Source organism: Enhydra lutris, unplaced genomic scaffold (assembly GCF_002288905.1).
Source record: "Enhydra lutris kenyoni isolate GAN:26980312 unplaced genomic scaffold, ASM228890v2 scaffoldscaffold2, whole genome shotgun sequence".
NCBI lineage: Eukaryota > Metazoa > Chordata > Mammalia > Carnivora > Mustelidae > Enhydra > Enhydra lutris.
In genome coordinates, this window is record NW_019154086.1 from 68,552,276 (window position 1) to 68,575,998 (window position 23,723).

At 36.1% G+C, this 23,723-nt stretch overlaps 1 protein-coding gene across 1 annotated transcript; it reads right to left on the reverse strand.

The window, feature by feature from the left end:
• Positions 1-4,372: 4,372 nt before the first annotated feature.
• LOC111146604 (olfactory receptor 5AC1-like) lies at positions 4,373-22,847 on the reverse strand. The gene is made up of 5 exons (XM_022502232.1): positions 22,834-22,847; positions 19,648-19,730; positions 13,350-14,258; positions 12,337-12,388; positions 4,373-4,505 (listed from the first exon to the last, which is right to left on the reverse strand). Exons 1-5 carry the CDS (start codon positions 22,845-22,847, stop codon positions 4,373-4,375), a joined length of 1,191 nt encoding a protein of 396 aa, XP_022357940.1.
• Positions 22,848-23,723: the final 876 nt, after the last annotated feature.

Here is a 23,723-nt window from a genome sequence, read left to right on the forward strand (position 1 = left end):
ATTCTTAACAGATGGTCTCTGAAATTAAATGTGTAAACGAAAAAGAATATTCATTAATGATTTATAAAAGACAGTTCGGTGAGGTTAATTGATATAAAACCATACACTAGCCTGAAGGCACTTCAATTTTATTTCCTCTAATATGGCAACTATTGGGGGGGGGGAATCATTATATTGCAAAAATACAATTACTTAAGTTCAAACTATGTGCAAAATAAACAGATTTAGAAGATAAGAAAAACATTCTGAACATGAGCAAGTTCTGTGTATAGGACATTAATACAGCATGAAAAGTAAAAATGTTAGAAAGGCCAGGATCATCAAGTGATCAGTTCCCTGTGAAACATCTTCAGCTGTGTCCTTCAAACAACACATGGAACTGAACAAACACATGGGACTGAAAACTTTTATGAAAGGGAGTGTCATCCTCAGATGTTTATTAAATTAAATATTTGCTTGTAGAAAATAGGCTGAAGGGAGGGGAAACTAGAGGAAAAAACACTAAACAGGAAGCCAATATTATTGGCCAACAATTCCCAAACCAAATTATACAAGAAAATTGGCTAAGACAGATTTTGTACAAAATATAGGTTTTGAGATATTACTATACAAATTGATTCAGAGTTCATGAATTGGTTGGAGTAATATGCATTTTATAAAAGCTCCCTGGTTGATTGAATAGCATGTGCGGTTCTTGGTCTATGTGCAATATGACACTGGGAGTAAAGAGGGGACAAAGAGGTAGCTCAAAGTAAATCACAATGTACAGTCACTAGGACTCAGTGACATATTAGATGTGAAGGGAGTTGGTCAGTGTAGGAAAAAGAAGACACTTGGCGCTTAGGTAGATGGTCATCAAGCATTAAGACTGAGGACTCGGGTATGGTGGGCAGTTTTTTCAAGGAGCATTCTGAAAACATCCAGGTAAAATGCACTCAGCAGAATAGTTCTTTTTTTTTTTTTTTTTCAAAGATTTATTTATTTATTTGACAGACAGAGATCACGAGTAGGCAGAGAGGCAGGCACAGAGAGTGGGGGAAGCAGACTCCCTGCTGAGCAGAGAGCCCGATATGGGGCTTGATCCCAGGACCCTGGGATCATGACCCGAGCCGAAGGCAGAGGCTTTAACCCACTGAGCCACCCAGGCGCCCCACAGCAGAATAGTTCTATAGGAGCTTAATAGAAATGATGACTTCGGAGTCATTAGAGTGACTAAAGGCATAGTTTTGTATGACCTATCCATTGAAATGTATAAGGTAAAAGAGAAGGAGGAAAAAGAAACTTGTGGAAGTTAGAGATTACAAAATGGATATACAGCATGTATGCATTGGCTAACATAACATTTGATCCTCTATTCTACCATATGACTCTTGGTGGCAAACAGAAGCTGTCACTAAGGCCAGAAGCCAAAAGTTCTGTAAACTGACTTTTCCATCATAGAGGACTTGCTGTAGGTTTGCCAGTAAAAGTCACCTATGCTGGATTTGGTAAATGGAGAGAAGGGGACAAACGGCCAGGGGGAAAAAGGGGAATTTGGGTTGCAAAGTCAACCAAGGAAACAATATCGTGACCCTAGAAAATGTATCCTACACCTCAATGGTGTAGACATATCAAAGGAAGCTGTCGCGTCTGCATCTCGTAGCAAGGACAGCAGCTCTTAGCGAGCTAGATAGACTAGGACAGATTTTGGCTGTTTCACAGGCTTTCTTGCATTGTGTTCCTGCCCATTTCTCCAGTGGGTTTCTCCAATCCCCTAACATTTTGACATTAAAGCCAATTTCCTTTCAATTAGCCCATTTCCTTTGACAACCAAGAACTCTGGCTTACACAAAGTGAGAAAAGGAAAAAAAACAGAAAAGGACACTGAGCAGAGTGGCCAGAGATGCATGAAGGAATTGGGAATTGGAAAGCTGAGTGTTGCAGAATTAAAGGGAGAAAAAAAAACCTCAACCTGGACAAAGTGAAGTACAGTGCCAAAAGTGAAATAAGTGCTCTAGTGGAATAGGAGAGCTCTATGATCATTAAGTCTGGGAATTAATAGATTCCTGGTGGCTTTTGTGAGAGCAACGTCCAGTTTCTGATAGAGTTGAGGTCAGAGAGCAATGAGAGGAGAATAGGAAACATGGGGCACAACAGTGAGGAGAATGAAATACCGTGTGCTGAGGAATGTGGGGTGGAGATGGCAATCAGCTACTGTCCACTGAGTATCCATGGTGTTTTCATAGGTGGATAGGGATAGGAAAGGCCAGGGCATGAAGAGAGAGAAAGAGGAAGTATCAGAGAAAGGCTGAAGATGAAACTGGGGGAAAAGCTCAGACACTCCAGGTAAATATTTGTCTTAACTGTGGTTTTCATTAAAACTTGTCAGTACTGGGTATGATTTTTTTTTCATTCCAAATTCCTACTTTATTTTTCTATGGAAAATGTGTATGAAATAGAGATTTTCATTTTAATATTAGGCTAGAAACTTTGTATTCGTCATAAATATACCAACATTGCTAAAAGCACATTCCACATTTAAAAGTCACTTTATTTTGCTGTCACAGTAATTAGAACTGAGTTTCTCTAACTACTCTCATTTGATTTGAGAGCCCTTTCCTCTCCACTAGGTTTTAGCAGAATAAAATTGAGCTGAAGCCTGGAACCTACTGCTAGCAATATAAATGACCTATGCCAATAATTGCAATTGGTAAATGCATATTTATTTGGAATTGGTTTCCTTCCATGCAATCCCAAACTATGAGATAACTTAAAATTCTCAAGTGCAATCTGTGGGCTTTTATTAAGTCAGAAAGTAGAGAGGACCTAGAGGGACATTTTCTGCATTTTCATATATGTATATGAAATTATTGTCAGAAGTGGGTGAAAGGATACAAGGATACACAGGTGAATAGCTAAGTGATTTAACTTAAAAGATTAGTCAGAGAATGTGGTTAATTAAGTGGAATAAACATTTTGAACAGAATCATCAGAGAGATTTCTTACATAGGAAACAGTATGACCTAAATCCTTAAACCCATTTTTAAGCTGTCTGAGCTTCTAGTAACAAAATTCATCCTAGGGAGTCATTGTCATTTTGCTAGCCAGATAATTAAGTATGATTAAAGATTACAGTCAGTCTTAGAGCTATTTTGCTTATCCAGACTTACTCACAATAACAAAATATTATTAGATTATTCATTATTTGTATTCTTTTCTTTTTCATTTCAACTTTTTATTTAAATTCTAGGTAGTTAAAGTATAGTATAATACTAGTTGTTTTCCATTTTCCACCTGCTATTCAGTCATCTTATAAACCAAATCAAAATTATTTCTAAATGTAACAGCATTTTTAACTTTCTATAAAAAATGCGGAGTATTGGGGCACCTGGGTGGCTCAGTGGTTAAAGCCTCTGCCTTCGGCTCAGGTCATGATCTCAGGGTCCTGGGATCGAGTCCCGCTTCGGGCTCTCTGCTCAGCAGGGAGCCTGCCTCCTCCTCCTGTCTCTCTCTGCCTGCCTCTCTGCCTACTTGTGATCTGTCTGTCAAATAAGATAAATAAATAAATAAATCTGTAAAAAAAAATTTAAAAAATGCAGAGTATTACATAAATCAATCCCTTACCAATATCTGTTAAGACATTGTGGAAATCCTTTCAGGGTTAGGCTTTCTCAAGTAGAAAAAAAAATAAGAGTTGCACCAGAATTACAGTAGCACCAGCAGCAATTCTTTGCACACCAATTCATTCTGGAGGCTTCATTTACCAAAATCAGCAAAATGTTGTTTATATAAATCTTCTTTGAACGCAAGAGTCACCAAGTTGTACAACTGTGTGCTTTTACCAGAAGAGGAAGGTGTGAAGAATTCCTAATGGTTCCCTTTAGGACAAAACCAAGCTGTTCTTCTGGGCATTGCAGATTAGAATCTGTATGAAAAGTCCACATGTCCCACTGGGCATTACAGCCTGCAAAATCATAATTATGTCATGTATACAGTTCTAGTTGTAACAGTTTAATTTGCACACTATATCATTACTTTCCACCACAAATGACATTTCTGGCATGTTATGCAAATCAATTTAATTATAAAATAGGTGTTCTGAGTGCTTTGATGAATATGTTCTTGTCTGAGCTAAGCATACATAATTTATTGAGGCCAGAATTCTAGGTTCCCTTCAGGAGCCAAGGAAACTTGTCCCCAAGGAAAGTTGTCCTCAGGCAAACTGTAGCTCACAGTCCAGATCTAGACCAGACTCCACACTTTAAGCTGAAATCTGATGAAAAATCTTACTAGGCAAAGGTCAGGGGAAGTGCAAAGGGAAACAAAGATAAAGTACCACAGTTGAGAGGTACCCTAGCTCAGTGCTTCTCAAACTTTAATGCCTGTGAATCTCCTAGAGAGAGAGCTTGTTAAAATGCAGATTCTGTGTGAGTAGGTCTGGGTGAGGCCTGAAGGTCTTCATTTCTAACATGGTGATTGCTACCTCTGGACTTGTGTCATCCACAAGGCTTTTGTCCTTGTAGGGCCTAGATTTTCAGAGGGCCCATATCATGGGAGAGGAACTGCATTGTAAATGTAGCTGGCATGTTAGGAAAGTAGCAGACAAGAGCCAGTTTGGGATCCAGGAGGCTAGTGTATATGGATCACAAGGGACTTTGGAGGATGGGTTAGGGGCTTTATTTTTTACCCTAATATAATGGAAAACTATTGAGGGATTTAAAAGTTGGTTCAGATTTGTTTCTTGTTCATTAACAGAGAAAGTTACTAATGAACATTTATTCAGAAAAATAAAACTTAATTTACCTGTTTATGATGATTTGATATCTTAAAAAAATTAACATCCAGTTTCATCATGGCTAGCAACATAGGCAAGGAAAAGAGATGTATTTTTTGATAGATTTCTTAATCCATTTTCCTGGATTTCCAATATTCTTTAGAATGTTAACAGTGAAGGGCACCTGGGTGGCTCAGTGGGTTAAGCCTCTGCCTTTGTCTCAGGTCATGATCTCTGGGTCCTGGGATGGAGACTTGCATTAGGCTCTCTGCACAGTGGGGAGCCTGCTTCCTCCTCTCTCTCTCTGCCTGCCTCTCTACCTACTTGTGATCTCTGTCAAATAAATAAATAAAATCTTTTTTAAAAAATGTTATTAGTGAAAGAGGAAGTGAAGAAAAAATAACATAGATAAAAGGAGTCACTGTGAATATTCTGCAAAATGGTTGAGTGTTTAAGCAGCATGATGTGCAGAGGTAGATTTTTTTTTAAGATTTTATTTATTTATTTGTGAATCTGTACTCAGCTGGCCAGAGCTCCATTCCAAGACCCTGACATCATGACCTGAGCTGAAATTAAGAGTTGGAGGCTTAACTGACTGAGCCATCGAAGTGCCCCCAGAGGTACCTTTTACCATAACCAAAGCTTGGCTGAAATTTCCTGCTGCCTTAAATTTTGTGTCCTCATCTTCTAACTCATTTTGTTGCCTTTCTATGAGTACAAAATGTCTGTATTGCTGCTTTTGGTATTGATTGTCTTTTCAGTTTCAGCTATTTTCATAGGTAGTTTGTGGTGTTTCACTGTAGTTTTAATTTGCACTTTCCTGATGCAAATTCCTTAACTATGGTTAGCATTATTTTGTGCCCTAATTTGACTTCTGTATGCCATCTGCAGTGAAGAGTCTATTCAAATCTTTTGCCAATTTTTAATTGGATTATTTATCAGCTTTTTTCTTGAGTTTTGAATAGTACTCCATATATCTGAATATGAATCTATAATTTGTCAGCTAAATAATTTATGCATATTTTCTGACTCTGTTTTGTCATTTTATTTTAGAAATATTTTTTGAATAGTAAGTATTTTAATGAAATTAATTATCATTTTTTTTATTCTGTGGATGGTGCTTTTGGTGTTGTATTTCTTTTATTATATATTTATGTCTGTTATCCTTTTTGTGTATTTTTTTTAAAGATTTTATTTATTTATTTGACAGAGAGAGATCACAAGTAGGCAGAGAGGCAGGCAGAGAGAGAGAGAGGAGGAACAGGCTCCCTGCTGAGCAGAGAGCCCAATGCGGGACTCAATCCCAGGACCCTGAGATCATGACCTGAGCCGAAGGCAGAGGCTTAACCCACTGAGCCACCCAGGTGCCCCCCTTTTTGTGTATTCTCTGGATCAAATTTCCTTTTTTGCATATAGATACCCAATTTGTTTCTACATAATTTGTTGAAAAAAAAATATCTTTTTCTCTGCCAAATTATTTTTGCACCTTTGTAAAATCAGCTGTCTATATATTTTTTAATTCTGGGCTTTATTCTGTTTCACTGATCGATTTGTCTATGTTTACAACAATATGACACTGTCTTGATACTGAAGTTCTATATGAAGTCTTAGAATCAGGTATTGTTAATACTCTAACTTTGTTCTTTTTCAAGGTTGTCTTGACTATTATTATATATCTTTTGCATTTCCATGTGAGTAATAGAATCAGCTTTATCAGTTCTATAAGAAAACTTCCTGTGATTTTTACTGGGTTTTTATTATATCTGTGAATGCATTTAGGGAGAATTGACATTTTTTTCAATATTGAATCTTCCAACCCATCTTTCCATTTATTTAGGTATTCTTCAATTTCTTTCAGAAAAGCTTTTTTTTTTCTTTTTTGGGTAGAGATTTTGCACATTATTTGTCATATTTACAACAGCTTTCATATGCCTTTAAGTGCACAGTGTCCATGCATACATATATCCACATGTTTGCGATAGGAAAATTTGCAGTATACATAGTTTTATAAACTGTTATTCATGCTTAATACAAAGAGAGTGAAAGCTCTAGAGAAAGGAGTTTAAGTCCTGCCTCCTTTACCTCCTGCACTTCCTCTTTTTCTTCTCTTAGGAAATTCATTTATTAAAATAAAAGGACAAAGACTCCACCAAAAAGGAGAATTAGACAAATATCCCTGATGAACATGGATATAAAAATTCTCAACAAAATACTAGCCAAGAGGATCCAAGAGTACATTAAAAGGATTATTCACCACGACCAAGTGGGATTTATTCCTGGGCTGCAAGGTTGGTTCAACATCCACAAATCAATCAATGTGATACAATACATTAATAAAAGAAAGAACAAGAATCATATGATACTCTCAATAGATGCTGAAAAAGCATTTGACAAAGTACAACATCCCCTCCTGATCAAAACTCTGCAAAGTGCAGGGATAGGGGGTACATACCTCAAAATCATAAAAGCCATCTATGAAAAACCCACAGAGAATACAATTCTCAAAGGGGAAAAGCTGAGAGCTGAAAAGCTCTCAGCTTTTCCCCTAGGGTCAGGAACATGGCAGAGCTGTCCACTATCTCCACTGCTATTCAACACAGTACTAGAAGTCCTAGCTTCAGCAATCAGACTACAAAAAGAAATAAAAGGCATCCGAGTCGGCAAAGAAGAAGTCAAACTCTCACTCTGCAGATGATATGATACTTTATGTGGAAAACCCAAAAGACTCTACTCCAAATCTGCTAGAACTCATACAAGAACTCAGTAAAGTGACAGGATATAAAATCAATGCACAGAAATCAGTTGCATTTCTATACACCAACAACAAGACAGAAGAAAGAAATTAAGGAGATGGTTTCTTCTTTTATCTATCTATCTATCTATCTATCTATTTATTTATTTGACAGAGAGAGACACAGTGAGAGAGGGAATATAAGCAGGGGGAGTGGGAGAGGGAGAAGCACGCTTCCCATTGAGCAGGGAGCCCAATATGGGGCTTGATCCCAGGACGCTGGGATCATGACCTGAGCTGAAGGCAGAGGCTTAACCCACTGAGCCACCCAGGCGCCACAGGAGATGGTTTCTTCTTAAATAAGCTTTGGTAGTTTGTATGTTTTCAGAGAATTTGTTCATTTCATCTAGTTGACAAAATTTTTATACATAAAACTATTCAAACTATGTATTTCATGTCCTTTAAACATTTATAATGTCTCTAATGATGTACCTTCTTTCTCTACAGATATTTGCATTTTCAGTCACTTAGAGACTTAAATATTTTCTTTTCTTGACCAGTTTGGTTAAAAGCTTATAAATTTTATTGGTCTTTTCAAGGAACAAGGTTTTTCATTTGATTGATTTTTGTTATTTTTCTATCAATTTAATTGATTTCTGCTCTTAATTTATAAATTTATTTTTGTTTGCTTTGGATTCAATTTGTTCATTTTATAGTGTCAATGTAGAAACATTGAGCATTAATTCAATCCTTTTTTAAATTTAAATTGAATTGACCAACACATAGTATATCATTGGTTTCAGAGGTAGAGTTTAGTTATTCATTAGTTGCATATAACACCCGGTGCTCATCACATCACTCCTTTTTCTTTTTTAAGAAACATTAATGATATAACTTTCTCTATAAGGACCATTTTAGCTATATCCCACACATTTAAATATTTGTATTTTCATTTTCATTGTATTTAAAATATATTATTCTTCACTTGTTACTGTCGCTTTGATCCATGGATATTTAGCAGGCTCTTTTTTTTTTTTTAAGATTTTATTTTTAACTAGTCTCTATACCCAACGTGGGGCTTGAACTTACAACCCCAAGAATAAGAGTTGCATACCACCAACTGAGCAAGCCAGGCACTCCTAGAAGGATGGTTTTTAATTGCTAAATATATAAAAATTAATGGATATCTTTGTCTTACTGATTTCAAGTTAAATTCTGTTATGTTTTATATTTTGCATTAATTTCATTATTTTAAATATTACCCAGAATAGGGTGTATTTTAGTGAACATTCAGTGTGCACATAAAAATACTGTATATTTTGCTGCTGCTTAATGGAATATTCTATAAATATCATTATATTACTTAATAGTATTTCTCAGGTCTTCTCTACTCTTACTAATGTCCCCTCAACTTGTTTTATCAATTACTAAAAAGGAGTACTACAGTCTTATTCTATAATTGTGAATTTGTATATATCTCCTTTCCGTTCTATCATTTTTTTTGATGCTCCATTGTTCAGTGCTTACGTATTTAGTATTATTTTGTTTTCTTGATGAATTGAACCCTGTATAATTTTTCAATGTCTCTCTTTATCACTGGTAATATTTCTTTTTTTATTATTTTATTTTTTCAGTGTTCCAAGATTCATTGTTTATGCACCACACCCAGTGCTCCATGCAATATGTGCCCTCCTTAATACACATCACCAGGCTCACCCATCCCCCACTCCCCCTCCTTTCCAGAACTCTCAATTTGTTTCTCAGAGTCTACAGTCTCTCATGGTTCATCTGTCCCTCCAATTTCCCCCAGTTCACTTTTCCTTTCCTTCTACTAATGTCTTCCATATTATTCCTTATGCTCCACAAGTAAGTGAAACCATATAATTAATTTTCACAGTTTGACTTAATTCACTCAGCATAATCTCCTTCAGACCCATCCATGTTGATACAAAAGTTGGGTATTCATCCTTTCTGATGGAGGTATAATATTCTGTTGTATATATGAGCCATATCTTCTTTATCCATTTGTCTGTTGAAGGGCATTCTGGCTCTTTCCACAGTTTGGTGATTGTGGCAATTGCTGCTATGAACACTGGAGTACCTGTGGCCCCTCTTTTCCCTGCATCTGTATGCCCACTCTTGTCACTGTTGTTCAACATAGTACTAAAAGTCCTAGCAACAGCAATCAGACAACAAAGAGAAATAAAAGGTATTCAAATCAGCAAAGAAGAAGTCAAGCTCTCTCTCTTCACAGATGACATGATACTTTATATGGAAACCCCTAAAGATTCCAGCCCAAACTACTAGAACTCATACAGTAATTCAGTAATGTGGCAGGATACAAAATCAAAATACAGAAATCAGTTGCTTTCTTATACACTAACAATGAAAATATGAAAATGAATAAATAAAATGAAAGGGAAATTAGAGAATCGATTCCATTTACTATAGCACCAAGAACCATAAGATACCTGGGAAGAAACCTAACCAAAGAGGTAAAGGTTTTGTACTCAAGGAACTACAGAACACTCATGAAAGAAATTGAAGAAGACACAAAAAGATGGAAAAGCATTCCATGCTCATGGATCAGAAGAATAAACATTGTTAAAACGTCTTATACTGCCTAGAGCAATCTACACTTTCAATGCCATTCTGACCAAAATTCCACCAGCATTTTTTAAAGATCTGGAACAAACAATCCTAAATTTTTTATAGAACCAGAAAAGACCCCAAATTGCTAAAGAAATTTTGAAAAAGAGAAACAAAACTGGGGGTATCATGTTGCCTAATTTCAAGCTTTACTACAGAGCTGTGATCACCAAGATAGCGTGGTACAAAAACAGACACATAGACCAGTGGAACAGAGTAGAGAGTTCAGATATGGACCTACAATTCTATGGTCAACTAATCTTCAACAAAGCAGGAAAAAAATATTCAATGGAAAAGAGACAATCTTTTTAATAAATGGTGTTGGGAAAATTGGACAACTATGTATGCAAGAACAAAACCTGACCATTCTCTTACACCATACACAAAGATAGACTCAAAATGGATAAAATACCTCAACAAGAGGCAGGAATCTATCAAAATCCTAGTGGAGAAGGCTGTAACCTCTTTGACATCGGCCACAGCAACTTCTTTCAAGATATGTCTCCAAAGACAAAGGAAACAAAAGCAAAAATGAACTTTTGGGACTTCATCTAGATCAAAAGCTTCTGCACAGCAAAGGAAACATTCAACAAAACAAAGAGGCAACCCATGGAACGGGAAAAGATATTCACAAATGACACTACAGACAAAAGGTTGATATCCAAGATATATAAAGAGTTCCTCAAACTCAATACCCCAAAACCAGATATTCATGTCAAAAATGGGCAGGAGACATGAACAGACACTTCTCCAAAGAAGACATACAAATGGCTAACAGACACATGAAAAAAAATGTTCATCATCATTAGCCATCAGGGATATTCAAATCAAAACCACATTGAGATACCACCTTACTCCAGTTAGAATGGCCAAAATTACAAGACAGTAAACAAGTGTTGGAGAGGATGCAGAGAAAGGGGAATCCTCTTACACTGTTGGTGGGAATGCAAGTTGGTGCAGCCACTTTGGAGAACAGTGTGGAGATTCCTTAAGAAATTAAAAATAGAGCTTCCCTATGACCCTGCAATTGCACTACTGGGTATTTACCCCAAAGATACAGATGTAGTGAAAAGCAGGGCCATCTGTTCCCAAATGTTCATAGCAGAAATGGTCACAGTCGTCAAACTGTGGAAAGAACCAAGATGCCCTTCAACAGACAAATAGATAAGAAAGATGTGGTCCATATATCTATGGAGTATTATCCCTCCATCAGAAAGGATGAATACCCAACTTTTTTATCAATGTGGACGGGACTGGAGGAGATTATGCTGAGTGATATAAGTCAAGTAGAGAGAGTCAATTATCATATGGTTTCACTTACTTGTGGAGCATAAGGAATAACACAGAGGGCATTGGGAGATGGAGAGGAGAAATGAGTTGGAGGAAATCGGAGGGGGAGACAAAGCATGAGAGACTGTGGTCTTTGAGAAACAAACTGAGGGTTTTGGAGGGGAGGGGGGTTAGGGGGTTGGGTGAGCCTGGTGGTGGGTATTATGGAGGGCACGTATTGCATGGAGCACTGGGTGTGATGCATAAACAATGAATTTTAGAATACTGCAAAGAAATAAAATAAAATAAAATGAAAAAAAATTCGGGTGTAGAATTGAGTGATCCATCACTTACATGCAACACCTGGTGCTCATCACAAGTGCCTCCTTAATACCCATTACCCCTTTAACCCATCCCCCACCCACACACCTCCCTTCCAGCAAACCTCAGTTTGTTCTCTATAGATAAGAGTCTGTTTTATGATTTGCCTGTCTCTTCTCCCACCCCATCTTCATCTGTTTTGTTTCTTAATTCCACATATGACTGAAATCATATGATATTTGTCTTTTCTCTGAGTGACTTATTTCACTTAGCATAATACTTTCTAGCTCCATCCACGTCATTGCAAATGGAAAGATTTCATCCTTTTTGTGGCTTTTTTGTGGTGAGATATATATATATATATATATATATATACCACTTCTTTATCCATTCCTCAGCTGATGGTCTCTTTCCATAATTTGTATATTATTGATAATGCTGCTATAAACATTGGGGTGCATGTATCCCTTTGTATCAGTATTTTTGTATCCTTTGGGTAAATACCTAGTAGTGCAGTTGCTGGATTGTTTCTTGCACATAAACAAAAATTTGTTAAAAATGGATGAAAGACCTAAATGTGAGACAGGAAGCCAACAAAATCCTAGAGGAGAACATAGGCAGCAATCTCTTTGATCTCAAGTGTAGCAACTTCTTACTAGATATATCTCCTTGGGCAAAGGAAACAAAAGCAAAAATGAACTATTGGGACTTCATCAAAAGAGAAATCTTCTGCACAAAGGTTGCACAAAGGCAACCTTTGGAATGGGAAAAGATATTTGGAAGTAACACTTCTTATAAAGGGTTAGTCTCCAAAATATATAAAGAACTTATACAACTCAACACACAGAAAATAAATAAACAAGGGGCACGTGGGTGGTTCAGTGAGTTGAGGATCCAACTCTTGATCTTACCTTAGGTCTTATTCTCAGGGTTGTGAGTCCAAGCCCCAGTTAAAAAATGGGCAGAAGTCATGAATAGACATTTTTCCAGAGACATGCAGAGAGCCAACACAAATAAAAAGATGCTCAAAAAAATCACTGATCATCAGGGTAATACAAATTAAAACCACAGTGAGATATCACCTCACACCTGTCAGAATGGCTAAATTTAACAACACAGGAAACAACGGATGTTGGTGAGGATGTTGAGAAAGGGGAACTCTCTTACACTGTTGGTGGGGATATAAACTGGAAAAGCAGCAAGATTTTTGATATGCAGGCTCTAGGCAATTGTCTTAGCTCACTCACACCAGCTTCAACAAAGAAATATGCTGCCAAATGTCTGCCACAATAAAATTATAAACTATTATATCTAATTTAGAGGAAATTTACAGAGTAAAAAAGCTCAAATTCTAAATACTTAATTTTACAAAGATGTTCTATTTTTCATAAAGAATTCAGTTCTATGTGATATTAAAATCTTCCTCCATTGAAATAAATATCCACTGAAGTTGACTTTCATCACACAGCACTCAGAAACTACCCTAGGCTTTGCCTTCTAGCAAAATTGTAAAGCCAGGGCTAATTTATGTAACTTCAGATCCCTTGTATTTTGCAGAGTTTGAAAAGAACAAGTTTAAAATTTTCCTTAAGAACTATTATGTATTTATTATTCTCCTCAAGGCACCTATAACCTCTTTGTTTCTCAGACTGTAAATAAAAGGATTTAACAGGGGAATTATTATTGCATAAAATACAGAATATATTTTATCTTGATTTTCAGCTAGTCGAGACCCAGGACACACATACATGAAGAAGAGAGTGCCATAGAACAAAGAGACAGAGAGCAGGTGGGCGCTGCACGTGGAGAAAGCTTTGCTCCTGCCCTTTTCAGACTTCTTTTGCAGAATTGTGAGGAGGACATAGGAGTAAGAGATGATAATTGTCATAAAAGTGATAGATTGTATAAAGACTGAAAATATAAAAATCAGGAGCATATTAACTTTAGGGTCAGTACAGGAAATCTTAAACAGTTGTAAAATTTCACAGTAGAAATAATGTATTACATTGGACTTGCAGAAAGTTAATCTAAATAATAAACTAACATGCATCATAGGATGAAGAAACCCAATAATATACGAAACACTTAATAATTGAATGCAGAAGATATTGGACATCACCACTGGGTAAAGCAAAGGTTTGCATATGGCTACATAGCGGTCATAGGCCATCACTACCAGAAGGAAACATTCTGTGTTGGCACTGGAAGCAAAAATATAAAACTGGGTGATGCATTCAACCAGGGATATCATATGATTGTTAGATAAAAAATTCATTAGCATCCTGGGAGTCACAGAGGATGAGGAACAAGCATCTGCAAAAGCCAAACTGCCAAGGAGTAAGTACATAGGGGTGTGAAGTTGGGGGTCCTTCCAAATGAGAAAAATTAGTCCAAGGTTGCCCAACATGGTAGTGAAGTAGATGACCAAGAACATTAGGAACAGGGGGACTTGAAGCCCTGGAAGATTTGTAAGTCCTGTGAGAACAAACTCAGTCACCTGTGTTTTGTTTCCATCAGATTCACTGAAGCTGATCACTGAAATGAAAGAATAAGTAAAGAACACAGTCATAAAATACCATGAAAATAGTCACATTTTATTTGAAAATAAATTTATCTTCCCTGTTCATGTATCCCTTTTAATCAGAACATATACTTTTACATTTGAGTATTCTTTACAAACAATATGTATTTGGACAACTGTCCCTAAAAATTAGGAGGAATATATAATGGTATATATGTGGAATTCATTACTGTATAAGAGAAGTGGGTTTATTTTTTTTTTATTTGGAAAAAAAATGATTGTAATTTAATAATCATCCTCTAATTTTAAAATCTTTAAAAATAGAAATAGAATTTTTAAAAATATGCTAGGTGCATCTGGGTGGCTCAGTTGGTTAAATGTCCAACTCCTGATTTCAGCTCAGGTCATGATTTCAAGGTTGTGAGGTTGAGCTCCCCATGGGACTCTGCACTGGGCATGGAACCTGCTTAGGATTCTCTCTCCCTTCTCTCCCTCAGCACCTCCCCCCAACTCACGGGTGCACCTGAGCTCTCTCTTTCTGTAAAAAGAAATAAACTGAGAACTAAATATGCTAGAGATTAGTTATCAAAACCAATCTCATACATTCTAAATAAAGTAGCATCTCCCTCAAATTAAGAACAGATTGAAATGCTTACTTTGACCATTACTGTATGGTATTTTTTTAAAAACTGCAATACATCTAAAATATGAAAGTAATATAATAAAGATATAATGAAATGTCATAATAATTGTAGGAAATAAATTCATTATTTTTCTAACTTGTATTATCATACTTAAAGAACATTATGACTTTAATAAGCACCAGATGAAGGATGAATACATATAGAATCACTAGATGTTTTTCTTTGCAAGCAAGGAAGAGAAATAAAAGGGAAATATATCAGTTATAATAACTGTACACTTTAAAATACATTGAAATATTTTTAAAATATGTGAGACCTATGTGAATTAAATAGTAAAAACTTACCAAAGAATATTATACAATTTCTAAAGAAATAGCCAAAATATGTTCTCAGATATGAATACTTAGTATTATAAATATGTCAGTAGAATTCAATTTATTTTTAGTTAGAACCCTAATTGCTTTTTAATGTGATAGCATAAGCATAAAATTCTTATAAAATAAAGGTATTTTGAGACAAGGAAAATATGAACTGTATGAAAGTCAAGTATGCAGTAGTGTTAAAACATAAAGCCATTTAATAGAATGTCATGTGACATGGAAATAGGAAAATATAGTAGTAAAACCAAATAAAGACTCCAAAGATTGATTCAAATGTATTTGTTGGAATTTAATACAGTACATGGATGATTTTTCAATTGAGAATGATGATTTTTTCAATAAATATTATGACTATATTTGCCTGTCTTGAAAAAAAGTAAGAATGTCTTCCTTTTCTATGCTTGTTTTAAATTGCAACTGGATTGTGGTACCTGGGTGTCTCACTTAGTTAAGTGTCCAACTCTTGATTTCAGTTCAGGTCATGATCTCAGGGTCCTGAGATCGAGCCTTACATCAGGCTCCATTCTCAGCATGGAGTCAGTTTGAGATTCTCTCTCCACCTGTACCCCTTCCGCTGCTCTCTTTCTCTGTCCAAAAATAAATAAAATCTTGGGCACCTGGGTGGCTCAGTGGGTTAAGCCTCTGCCTGTGGCTCAGGTCATGATCTCAGGGTTCTGAGATTGGGGCCCAAGTCTGCTCAGCAGGGAGCCTGCTTCCCCTCTCTGTTGCTGTCTGCCTACTTGTGACCTCTCTCTCTGTCAAATAAATAAATAAAATCTTTTAAAATAAATAAATAAATAAAATCTTTTTAAAAATAAAAAAATAAAATCTAAAATTGCTATTGGATCAAGGACTTCAAAGTAAAAAAATTAAAAAAAATTTAAACTTTCTAAGAAAATTCATAAAATAAATATAATTAAATATATTACAAAATCTTTGATAGGGGTGCTTGGGTGGCTTAGTTGGCTAAGCATCTGCCTTCCACTCAGGTCATGATCCCAGGGTCCTGGGATTGAGTCCCACATAGGATTGCTTGCTCAGTGGGGAGCCTACTTCTACCTCTCCCTCTGCCTGCCGTTCCCCCTGCTTGTGCTCTTCTCTCTTTCTCTCTCTCTTTTAGTCAAATAAATAAATAAAATGAAAAAAAAGACTAATATAAGAAAGCCATAATAAAGAAAGATAAAATATGGATATATTTAATCTAATGGTTAAATTTATGAAAATAGAGTATGTATCAAATTTTTCACAAGGTAAAAGATGAATAAGACTTTGGAAGAATATGTGTAATTAATATAGGAGGTAAAATATTAGTATTTATCAAATGCAAAGTAAGAAATGTCAAGTAAGTCAATGAAAAAATAAAAGCAGAATTGAAAGGGCAGGTCACTGAAGAATATGCCAAAACATTCAATAAATGTGGGAAAAGATGTTCACACTTCCCAATACTCAAGATGTGCAAATAAAATAAGACATTATTTTTCATCCCTCAGATTAGCAAAATCTACTGGTTGTCAGAATATGAAAAGGCCATTCTCACACTTACTGGTAAAAATGTAAATTACTAACACTTTGAAAAACAATTTGGCAATATTTTTTAAAAAATAAAAATGCACATACTTTTCAACTCAGTGATCCATGACTTCAATCCATTCTATAGCAGTAACATATTTCATAGGGAGAGAAGTCTACTGCAGCATTGTTCATAGTGGCAAAAGACTGGAAATAATATGTAAACCAACAGGATGAAGCAATGGTTGAACAAATCCTGGTATAATCATACCAATCAATATTATGGCAGTCATTTATAATGTTATTGCTCTACCACTTTTCTCAAAGTAATTTCCATAATTATTAGGAATGTGAGAAAAATAAGATGCAAATAATTTTTAAAATATTATCCCTTTAAACAAACAGGCAACACTCTGTATACCTATGAACACATCCACACATTTGCAAATGTATATTTGCAAATAACCATATGAACAGAAAGACTGTGTGAAATGATAGACCCTAGCTTGTTAATATTTATTTTCTGCTATAGGTGATAGGAGAGTAATAAAACAAAGGAAGAAGAATTAAAGAATTAAAATTAAAAGAAGAATTAAACAGAAGAGATCACAAGATATTTAGAAGGGAATGCACTTTGGTCTTAGATTCTTAGATCATCTACAAGAAAAAAATCTGCCTGTAACTTGATGTGTAAATTCATTGTTTCCCAGAGTAAAATGAATAACCCAATTTTATATATTTATTTCCTGCTGATTAAAACACAAAAATTTTACCCATTTACCAAAATTGTATTGTTTGCCTTTAAAATAGGTGCATAGGCAAGGTTTTTCTTAATGGTTCAACATTAGGGAGAAGAGTGGGTTATTTTCCATCTTCTCTGAGAATAGAACAAGAAAAATTTATTTTTAAAAATTTATCTTTGGGACGCTGGGTTATTCAGTCATTAAGCGTCTGCCTTTGGCTCAGGTCATGATCCCAGGGTCCTGGGATAGAGTTCCACATTGGACTTCCTGCTCCATGGGAACCCTGCTTCTCCCTCTCCCACTCCCCCTGCTTGTGTTCCCTCTTTTGCTGTGTCTCTCTCTGTCAAAAAAATAAATAAAATCTTTTTTTAAAAATTATCTTTTAAAGTATATACCCCTGAGAAGCTGTGGAAGCATAATACATGCAGCACAGAGACTGACTGAAATGTCTCCTCTAAAAACTGGCCTTAATGGACACTGATGGCAAGTCATTTAATTTCCAAGGGGGATGTTTTGCTCTGAATGGGCCTACTCTGATTCCTTGACAACTTTAAACCCATACTTGATACACCCTATTTTCCTAATTAGTCAAGGGCTAATAAGGACTTGGATTTTTTTCTATATCTATCTATCTACCTATCTATTTACCTATCTCTATATTATATATATTTATATGTGTGTATAAGTATATATATTTTTGTAGATAGATGGTAGATAGATGTAGATATACACTGTGTGTGTGTGTGTGTGTGTGTCCCTATGAACACACACACACATAGATATATACACACATATACCCATTTGGAATTAAGAGGCTGAAGAACATTATCAGTGGTGACTTTAGTTATTTTTTCACAATTCCATTAACAAATTAAGGAAGTTTAAGCAATATAACTTAATTGTCCTTAGCCTGACAAAGAAATTTGTCCATAATATGAAATAATCTTTGAAGCTTTTCAGTTATTATCATTATTTTTTCATTTGTCTCATTTTTCTCTTATCTTGTTACTATTAAAAAGAAATATTATATGTGTCTCTTCAACAATCAAACATTTAGTACTCATGACAAGCATCCAGAATTGTCATCCCAAAGAGAAACAGAAAATCTCATAGGGTTGCCAGGATTTTCATTTCTGACCTGGATATTTCACTATCAAATAAGCAAATTGAAAAACTACAAATAATGGAAATTAGATCCTAGTGCCCTCGCTCAGTTTCTTTAAGTCTTTTGGAGAGTGAGAAATGATGGGTATCTTTAATGAAAGATGGTGGGTTTCCAAAGGGAAAAAAAAATGTAAATTTCCCTCTACCATACTTTACATTTTTGGGGCCAGTCATCTTTATGAATTACTAAACTGATGAAAGCTGCTGGCTGTTTTCATGTCCACAGCTGTACCTCATATTGGAAACTTCAAATGAAGAAAAGTGGAAGGTGCAGAATGAAGCAGTGATTACTTGGCAAAGATTTTCCTTGGAAACCTCAACATGGGGACATGTTTATTTGTACTCTTTTTCAAATCTATTCATGAAAAAAAAACAAAAAACAAAATAACTTTGGAATTCCCTCAGTGAAAGCTACCAATGGATTCCCTGTAGGACTGAGGTGAAGCTGTTCTACTGGGCATTGTGAGCTAATCAGGGAATAACCCAGACACACCAGGTGTGACAATTAGAAGCACACTTTGTGTCAATAGAGTGCCCTGCAAGGGCGACTTGACAAACTGCCCCTGAGCAGTTTTTAGGTCATATGAATTTCCTTTCTCTTATTTCTCTTGATGTTGTCACATTCCAACCACCTGGTAGTTTCTTTCAGTGTCTCTAAGACTCATGAAACTCAGAATATACAGATCCAAATTCAGTCTTTTCCAACACTATCACTATCATCCTGCCTTCCCATTTTCAGTTAATGGCATCATCATTATCCCATTTTTAAAGAAAGAAACCTGGTATTCATCCCTTGACACTGAACTCCCCTTGAAACCCTGTCAAAACCATTATCAAACCCATGGCTTTTATCTCCTTAATATCTGTTGTAACCATCCACTTCTCTCAAAAGTCTATCATCTTTCTAGAGTACTGACATAACACTTTAATAATCTATGTGCACTTTCCAGTATTTTCTCTTACCATTGTCTGCATTTGGGCCAATGTCACCTTTATAAAACACCAAACCACTGAGATCAGCACCATTCTCACACCCATGGATGCAACTGCATTTAAAACTTTAAATATAACTTATGATCACTCTTAGAATAAAGATCAAAATCTTTAAGCCTGTATATCCCTTCCCTCATCCAAAAATTATCCTATTATCCTCTATACAAAAGTTCAGTCCGATATAGCTAATATATTCATTTAGGTGAATGACTCTGATATTTCAGAATTGATCTAAAGAGCTGAAATTAAAAATCAAAATTACAGTAAATTAAAAAGTTAAAATATCAATGGCTATCAGACACATGAAAAAATGTTCATCATCACTAGCCATCAGGGAGAATCAAATTAAAACCACATTGAGATACCACCTTACTCCAGTTAGAATGGCCAAAATTAGCAAGACAGGAAACAACGTGTGTTGAAGAGGATGTGGAGAAAGGGGAACCCTCTTCCACTGTTGGTGGGAATGCAAGTTGGTGCAGCCACTTTGGAGAACAGTGTGGAGATTCCTTAAGAAATTAAAAACAGAGCTTCCCTATAACCCTGCAATTGCACTACTGGGTATTTACCCCAAAGATACAGATGTAGTGAAAAGAAGGGCCACCTGTACCCCACTGTTCATAGCAGCAATGGCCACGGTTGCCAAACTGTGGAAAGAACCAAGATGCCCTTCAACGGACGAATGGATAAGGAAGATGTGGTCCATATACACTATACAGTATTATGCCTCTATCAGAAAGGATGAATACCCAACTTTTGTAGCAACATGGACAGGACTGGAAGAGATTATGCTGAGTGAAATAAGTCAAGCAGAGAGAGTCAATTATCATATGGTTTCACTTATTTGTGGAGCATAACAATTAACATGGAGGACATGTGGAGATGAAGAGGAGAAGGGAGTTGAGGGAAATTGGAAGGGGAGGTGAACCATGAGAGACTATGGACTCTGAAAAACAATCTGAGGGTTTTGGAGGGGTGGGGGTGGGAGGTTGGGGGAGCCTGGTGGTGGGTATTAAGGAGGGCACATATTGCATGGAGCACTGGGTATCATGCAAAAACAATGAATACTGTTATGCTGAAAAGAAATAATTTTTTAAAAAGTTAAAATATCGTGACTTCTGTATGCAGTGTTGATGAGGAAAATATTCAGAGCTTGTCTGTTTTTCCAATCTTAGTGTAAGTGTAATTTTATTTTACAGATTTTCTGTATTGTAAAATAGAGAAAAAATATTGTGGCATCTGGGTGGCTCAGTCAGTTAAGCATTCGACTATTGATTTTGGTTCAGGTCATAATCTCAGGGCCCAGAGATTGAACCAGGCTTTGGATTTGCATGGAGCATGGAGCCTGCTTCAGATTCTCTCTCTCATCTCCCCCCCACCTCTCCAGTTCTCTCTCTTTCTCCCTCTCTAAAAAAAAAAAAAAAGAAGAAGAAGAAGAAGAAGTAAGTCCTCCTTAAATAGTGGCTGAATTTCCAGCATCTCTCCATCCCATTAGAACTCTACCTGACATGCTGCATCTGTGAGAGGAGTACACACACCCTTTTGTGATAAGGCTGACAGGGCTCAAGAACCCAGTAGAAGTCTGACAGTGCCCACTGGCTGGCACTACATTTTCTGCAGTAATGTGAGCAGGTCATAAGATCTTCAAACAGGTCATAAGATAATGAAAAACAATAGTTATAAACTTGTCCTTCCACTGTCTTGGACATAGTAAAGCATACCAAAAAAAAATCTGATCTAGGTATGAGATAGTAAAATCCTGAGTTTCTGGCAGATAATAAGATTTATGGCTCAGCTGTCTTGAGCTGCAAAGGCTTCCTGTGAGAAATACCTGTTATGTAGTAACCATGAGATTCACCCAGTGAAAAGGGAAATTATGCTGTCTATGGGTAGTTTTTTGGATTATGCAAATTTAACACCAAGGGCTTTATAGTTCCTTGTTAGAGCAGTAACTCTTAAACATTGTATTATATTTTACTCTTGGCCACAGAGGCTCTCTTACCAGTTCAGCCAACAGCTTCATTCCCCCACCCTCCTTCAGAATAACCTAATTCTCTCTTACTCAACCAGTGTCAGGGCCTTCATTCCAACTTCAGACTTTTGGTGTGGTTGACTTGTATCACCATTTTATACAACACAAATCCTGGGCCTGTTGACTGCACCAGACTCCTGAATTCAGTTAATTAATGATGTCTCTTCTTCCCAGGTGGTAGTTTGTTGAATATACATAGAGGAAGCCTGGTGTGTTGAAATTAGAATTGAAGTTATAAGGAACTGCCTCTGTTATTTCTGTGTCCTATAGCACTAACACTCCTCATTTGCAAAAAATGAAGATGTTTGACTAGAGGATCCTAACTCTTTTACAAGGCTACTCTTCATTGTACCTGGAATTCTAAGGATTTTTTGCTTTTGGGGATCTAGGACCATTTAGGAATTAGGAAAGTAGAGATGGGAAAAAAATATTCATTCTTTCTTGATTTGGCTGTTAATTAAGCTCCCCCATCCCTTTTTTAGTGTATCACTGAGAATGGGAAGGTAGAAATTTATGGGATAGATTTCCCTATGTAAGAAGCAACCTTATTCCTAACTATTAGAAGAAATAAATTATCCTTCTGAATAAGTATGTTCCATACACTGAGTTTTTAATCTTTTCTTCAGACCTTGGATCAAGGTCTTGAAGTTTTATTCCTCTCCCTGTAGCCTAGAATACTAATTAATTAATATTTAACATATTGACATAAATTTACCCCACAATATTTCCATTGGACTGCTATAATTTTGTCTCAGTACAATGAAATGTCCTGGTGAAATCAGAAAATCAGTCCGCTATTGATAGGGCAGTTTTTCTTAATGATGACATTCATAAAAACAAGGTTCCATTAAGTTAGGTGATGGGGTGTGGTGGTAGATTTACATTTATCACCTAATTTTCCTTTTTCTCAGATTTCTTAGGATGGCTAAGGCATCATATTTCTTCATTGATAATGTTGTCTAACAGTCCATAGGCATGCCCATATATAAGATCATGCATTCAAATAGAGTTCAGCTCTTACCAAGTTACTCTAGTCAAAAATCTTCTGAGTCCTTATTGCAATTTGAATAAAGCCCCAAATCCTCAGCCATTCAAAACTTCTCCAAACTTTTTTTCCAACCTACCTTTTCAAGTCCATCTCCAAAATTTACATGCACCAAAGCTACAAAAGATATTCAGATATCTTAGGGTAATGAACAATCTCTAGTAGATAATTTTTTTTATTGTACTTGTTTGTTTGAGACATGGGGGAGGGGCAGAGGGAAAGGGAGAAGCTAAACAGGGAGTCTGACACAGGGCTCCATCCCAAGACCCTGAGCATGACCTGAGCCTACTGCAGACTCAACCAACTGAGCCACCCAGGCACACCATCTAGTAGGTAATTTGTGATGAATTCTAACATTCAATAACTTATTGCATACATGTCAAATGTCCATTATCATTTCTCTTATCAGTTTTATTACAAATAGGTAATATTTCCTCTGCTATATGATCACTGATTTACATCATAAGATGACCACTCATTTGGTCCATACAGAAATTTTAGTACTTTTGAGTAGCTAGCCTTATTAATATCATAGTCTCAGATTATTTTTAACTAAACATGGCATTCATAGTGACGATATAAGCCATAGTCACAAGGCCTGATCCCATGCATCATTAGGCATGGAATGGATATATAGAAATAGAAAAAACAGAAACAATAAAAAAATGATGAGAGGACTATAGATTGAAAGGTCATAAATTATGTGACTTCTCGAATCCACTGTTGCCAAGGTGGTACCCACACATAATACCAGCTGAATACCTAGTCCCACAGACCTACTTTAGGTCCAGTGGAAGCAGTGGTATAGGAGGCACATAGAGTTTAATAGACTACTCTCCAGTATAAACACTAGTTTATAAACAGGATTTTCTGTAAAAATGTATATTAAGCAATATAGAAAAACTGGGTATTGCTATCTAAGAATCATACATAGGAAAGAAATATAGCAGAAACAGAAAAGCATCATTC

Excerpts from the sequence above, each read along its gene's own strand:
- LOC111146604 (XM_022502232.1), bottom strand. Across the intron at positions 14,259-19,647 it reads TGGCCCAAATGCAGACAATG|TGATCAGCTTCAGTGAATCT; the intron begins GTAAGAGAAAAT and ends CTTTCATTTCAG. Across the intron at positions 12,389-13,349 it reads GAGAAACAAAGAGGTTATAG|ATATATCTAGTAAGAAGTTG; the intron begins GTGCCTTGAGGA and ends TTGCCCAAGGAG.